Source organism: Lipotes vexillifer, unplaced genomic scaffold (assembly GCF_000442215.2).
Source record: "Lipotes vexillifer unplaced genomic scaffold, Lipotes_vexillifer_v1.1 scaffold995, whole genome shotgun sequence".
In the NCBI taxonomy this organism is placed as follows: Eukaryota; Metazoa; Chordata; class Mammalia; order Artiodactyla; family Lipotidae; genus Lipotes; species Lipotes vexillifer.
In genome coordinates, this window is record NW_006785389.1 from 525,008 (window position 1) to 530,546 (window position 5,539).

The following is a 5,539-nucleotide window of genomic DNA, read 5'->3' on the forward strand; positions in this document are numbered from 1 at the left end:
TCAACAGTAACTGCGCTCAACCGGTTTCTCTTGAGAATGGAGTTGATAATGTTGAGTGAGGTAGGAGGGTAAGCTGAAACACTTCCCACACAGCTGACACTGGAAAGGCCTCTCTTGAGCATGAATTCTGTAGTGCTGAATGAGATGTGAAGTCCAAATGAAGACTCTGCCACAGTCACAACACTGACAGGCTCTCTCTCTGACATGGTCATGTTTCCGCTGATATCGAATTAAATATGTCTTGTTTTGGGGCAACACGGGTGGAAGGGCTTTTGCTGCCTCATGGGCTTTGAGATGTTGAAAAAGATGCACATCCTGGATAAAAGCTTTGCCACACTGGAAACATTCATAGTAGTCCTCCAGACTGAATTCTTATGCAGCCGTTGATATTTGCACACTGAGTGAAAGACTTTCTACCTTCATTGCACCCAGGGAACTTCTCACGTGAATGAGTCTTCTGATGTCTGGTGAGGTGTGGCATGAAGTAGAAGGCTTCTCCACACTGTTTACATTCAAAGGGTTTCTTCCCTGTATGGATCTGCTCGCGTCTCTCACGGGCCAACTGGGTACTAAAGCTTCTTTCACAAAATTCACATCTGTTGTGTCTGTTCTCTTGGATGAAAGACCTGCTGTCTACCTGCTGGGGACCGGTGCAAATTCCAGGAGTGTGTTCCTGGGGATCCTTTCCTAGAAGACCCTCTGACTGTTTAGCAAGATCTAAGCGTCTCTCAAATTGATCACTGTCATGGCTTCTTTCCTGAGGAAGGGTCTTGGGGTCATTCATTTTTACCAGACTCCAAAGTTTCTCCTGGTTGACCTGGTGCAAACCCAATGGATCAGCAGGAGAAGACTCTTCTGCACAGACACACCAGAAGTTACCTACCTCCAGGGCTTCCCTGGTGGCGCGGTGGTTGAGAGTCCGCCTGCCGATGCAGGGGACACGGGTTCGTGCCCCGGTCCGGGAAGATCCCACGTGCCGCGGAGTGGCTGGGCCCGTGAGCCATGGCCGCTGAGCCTGCGTGTCCGCATACCGGAAAAAAAAAAAAAAAGAAGTTACCTACCTCCAAATCCTGTCTTGCTGCCCCTGAGGATGATTTTTCTATAGGCAGGCTTTGCTCTGGAGTTAGATCTTTGGTTTCAGGTTTTTTCTCCCAATCGAAAAGCAATGTAAAAGTTCCTCTACTATTTTTACTCAGAGAGACACATCATTATAGAAGAAAGAGACCAAACATAGCAGAACAGTTCTTAAAGAGGTTTGAGAGTTTTCTGGGAACCTAAGGAGAGAATGGGAGGATGGAAAGGACAGTAAGCAAGGAAGGGTGAGGACGAGGCAGAAATGAGACCATCCAGGAGGACTGAACGTTGACAATGATGCCAGAGACACAGACAGGAGAACAAGGAGGAAACCAGAGAAAGAGCTGGGATTGGGGTTTGTCTGCATCCAGACCATGCTTGGCAAATTACTACTATTCTGAGCAACTAATAGCTGTGGCGATAAAGGGATTCCACTGTCAAGTCAATTTGGGAGATACCACAGGATGCAAGTCAAGCAGCTTTCAATCCTGTAGGACTCTTTAGAACCTTTAATTGGCATCTCAAATTCCAAAGAGAGGAAATATAGTATGCAGCATTTCTCTAACTGATCTCATCATGGAACACTTTTTTTTTTTTAAAGAACGCCTATTACCATAGTTCTACAGGACCATTAGGGAAATGCTGGAGTAAACAGGTCAACAACCTCTTGCTCAGAATAAAGCAAAAGGATTCTAACTCTTTTCTTGGCTCCCAATCTCTAATCTTACCCCATTCCCTTCAATTCACCATTTATTAAATGCCTATTTTGAGCAAAGCATTATCCAACCATATGGTCATAATAAGTCTGTAAAAAGGACCCCAATCAGGCTATAAATGACTACAGGAGAAGTGATGGGGCTGGGGGTTGATTCCATTTAGGAACAGGAAAAACTCAACGGAGGGGATGGCATTAGGGCTCAGTAAGCAGTGAAGGGGGTGGCAAGCTTATAAAACATCCTGAGCAAAGACACTGAACTGTGAAAGTACACAGTCCTGGGGAGCCAGCAACACAGGTTTCTACTTGGAATATCTGTGAGAGATGAGGCTAGGATGTGAATTTTAGGCCAGATTGGGACGGATTTAAATGTTTTACTAAAAGTTTGGATTTTCTTTTGAGGGTGGTAAGAAGCTGGTCAAAAGTTTGTGCTTTATAAAGGCAACCCCCTGAGTGGGGCTGGAAAGAGGAGTGCTATCACGCCAAGGTTTTTTGCTTGTCTCAGTTAAAAAGGAAAGACCTGATTTCTAGCTGCCAGGGGAAAGGCATGAATGAATGCAGGAGTTGGAACACTAGAGAAAAGGGAAATTGGCCTCCCTGGAGCTGCACAGGAGAGGAACTCATGCTGCAGGAAGAGATGAGCTTCAGAGAGGAGATGAAAGAAGTACTGAGTGCACGTGATGTGGGGAAGCGGCATGAACCCCTGAGGTGAGAGCACTTACCAACCTTCTCCCTGAGCTGAGAGGGCTTTGGGGAACAGCTCCCAGGCCCCTCCTGGCTGACCGGGGTTGTCTTCCCATGATTCCTGTCTCACTACTCACCTTGACATATCACTGTACTGCTGTCTTCCTCCACTGCACGTGACTCCTCCGCTTCCAGCTCTGAGATAATGTCAGGTTTAGGGAACTGGTACCCTGTTGAAGAAGGAGACTCATAACTTGGGGGTTCTGTCCTGTACCCACAGGAGCTCCCAGCCTGGGTTATAAAGACGGTGAGATAATAAGGAAAATGCAAATTTAAACAGAAGAAAAATAAAGCCTGTTTCCAATGATTTTTGCCACCAGGGACATATGGCAATGTCTGGAGACAATTTTGGTCATCACAGCTTACCTAGGGAGACCAGGTTCCTATAATTTTCCAGCATCAATTCCCGGTAGAGTTTCCTCTGAGCAGCACTAAGGTAGGTTAATTCCTCTGGACTGAAGTCCACAGCCACATCCTTGAAAGTCACCAGCTCCTAAAATAGCAGACACATTCCTAAATGATTGAAATCCAGGAATTATCCCAAGGAGGGGGAAAGGTGCCTGATGAGAGGGGACTGACCATGAAGCAGATGTTGAGACCAGCAGAAACCTTCTAATCGAAGTGTTCTAATCCACTTAGATTATTTTTAGGGACTTAGAAAGACACCTTTCTTTGTCTTATAGTCTGAGAGAAGTGAGAACATTTCTAAGATAGTTCCGGCTGCTAATTTTGACAGATTTGGGTTGCAGGAGAAAAGTACTTTTAAGTTACTTTATAAAGAAAGAAAAAATGCAAATAATTAAAAGCTGAGCAGTATACCTCAACCTCAGGAATCAGAGACAGCTGGGTTTAAGTTCTGGGTCTGGTTCTTTCTAACAAGCTTTAAGAGAATGGATAGGTTAAGCCTCAGTGACTCATCCATAAGACACAAAGAGCTCATAAATATGAAGAGATATTCGATCTTATTAATAAATAAAATACATTTCAAAATGACAAAGGATGATTTTATACCCATTCAACTGACAAAAATTAAGAAGTCTGACAATACGAAATATTGTCTAAAATGTGGACCCTTGGGGCCTCTTATAAGATGCTAAGGGAAATGTAAATTAGTAAACCACTTTGGACTCAGAAATTCTGTTCCTAGGTATATTTGCTCATGTGTACTTGTAGATAGATATGTTCATAACATCTGTCTTATAACATCCAAAATATGGAAAAGACCCAAACATTCATTTATAGTAGAAGAAATAAATATATTATGGTATAGTCATACCATGGAATAGTATTCCAGCAATACAAACTAATTAACTACAGTTACATGCAACAATTTTGGTAACCAAGGGCAAACTTAAAAAGCAGATATTAGAAGACTACAGAAGACTATGATACCCATTTTACTAATACACATCTTTTGTGTTTTTATGGAAACATCATGCAGATCAATGAACATATGACTTAAACTAGAGGGCATGTACTGGCTGCCCAGCTCCTATAGAGGGATTTATTTGGCTCACATGTGTTTTTTAAAATTCTTTCTTCAAAATTCATATTAGCTGCCAACACCAAAAATTTTGTATATTTCAAATTATTAACTGGATTTTTGGCTTCTCTTTAAGAAAAATCAGAAGATCTGGACCCACATTCTCACGCAGTGCCATCAGCTGAAGCCGAGTCATAGCTTCCCCTTAGATGGGGCAGGTGCCCCCCCCCAGTTTGTCATAATCCACCCACTTACATACGGTATTCGTTTATATTACCTCAGTAGTCCCTGTGGGCATCTTCACTTGGGATCCTTGACATGGACACTGTAAGGACAGAGGGATACTCTCAGGAACAGATCATCTAGGACAGTGTTTCTCAACTTTTTTTCCCCCATCTCTCCCTCAAGGAGCATTTTTAGACAATTTTTTTCCTAATCATCACCCCCCTCCCATGAATTTTTTTCTGGTTCTAAAGGAAGTGCAGCATATTAATTTCTTCTAGGTTTCAAAATGTGATTTAACAAGAACATTAAGGAGCAAATTAAAAAAAACACCTCACAACACTATCATGTCCCTGTAATAGCTGCCATTTATTTCATATATAAAAAGGAGCATAATAATAGTACAAACCACATGAGAGTGGTTTGGACTAAGCCAGAAGTGGAGATAAAATGGAATACTAAACAATGAAAAATTAATTCAAAAGATAGGAAAAGAGGGACAACGTTAAAGATATAGTATGTGGGGTGGTGGTAAGTGTGACAGAGAAAAATAAAGCAGGGAAGGGGAATACAAAGGGTCAGAAGAACATTTTTTATACAAAAGCCAGGAAAAGGCTCAGTTAGGTAATGTTTATGTAAGGACTTTGAGGAAATGAGGATGTGGTTTAATTAGACGGGGAATGTCTGGAAATCAGGAAGGTGAGGTCCCCATATTGGAGAAATAAATCAGAAGAAAGCCAAACTCACCTGAGCCTTAGCAGATGGTATACCATCAAACATCGTTGTGCCCTTCTTTTGTTGTTCTTCGGTGTTTCTCTTTTCTGCAAGGACAGAGTCCCGAGCAGGGAAACCTAGAAGGGAGCAGAAATGACCATGGAATTGAGTCCAGTGTGGCAGCACCCACAGGCACAGAGAGTAGCCTGCCACCCCCACGCCACCCTGTCCTGCCACGGGAGGGAGCAGCAGTCCTGGACTTCCTATGACAAGAGAAAGACCACAGAAATCATTTCTCAGCTCAATATGGCAAGTTCCAGAAAAGAGTTCTGGTTATCTCCCATCTCTACACTCTTCCATTGCTTCTCAGTACCTTCCAAATAAAACAGAAGCTCCTCTTTATTTATATCAGTGGTCCTAGCCTCACCATACATTCAGTTACCAAGGAACCTCAGTTTCCCAGTTGTAACATGAAAATGATAAGACCTCTACTTCTAAGGGCTCCTGTAAGGATTAAACATTACATATGTAAAGCACACAGCATGCATTTTTTAAAAATGACAACTCTTATTACTAAGCTTTCCCTA

The 5,539-nt window shown here is 42.7% G+C and overlaps 1 protein-coding gene across 1 annotated transcript in view; it reads right to left on the minus strand.

The window, feature by feature from the left end:
• Positions 1-5,539, minus strand: part of LOC103068809 (zinc finger imprinted 2) — a 7,384-nt gene continuing 1,845 nt past the window's right edge. The window contains 7 exon segments of the mRNA XM_082931090.1: positions 1-360; positions 362-883; positions 1,062-1,177; positions 2,611-2,703; positions 2,900-3,026; positions 4,294-4,341; positions 4,986-5,089. Of these exon segments, the coding sequence (XP_082787216.1) occupies positions 1-360; positions 362-883; positions 1,062-1,177; positions 2,611-2,703; positions 2,900-3,026; positions 4,294-4,341; positions 4,986-5,089 (1,370 nt within the window).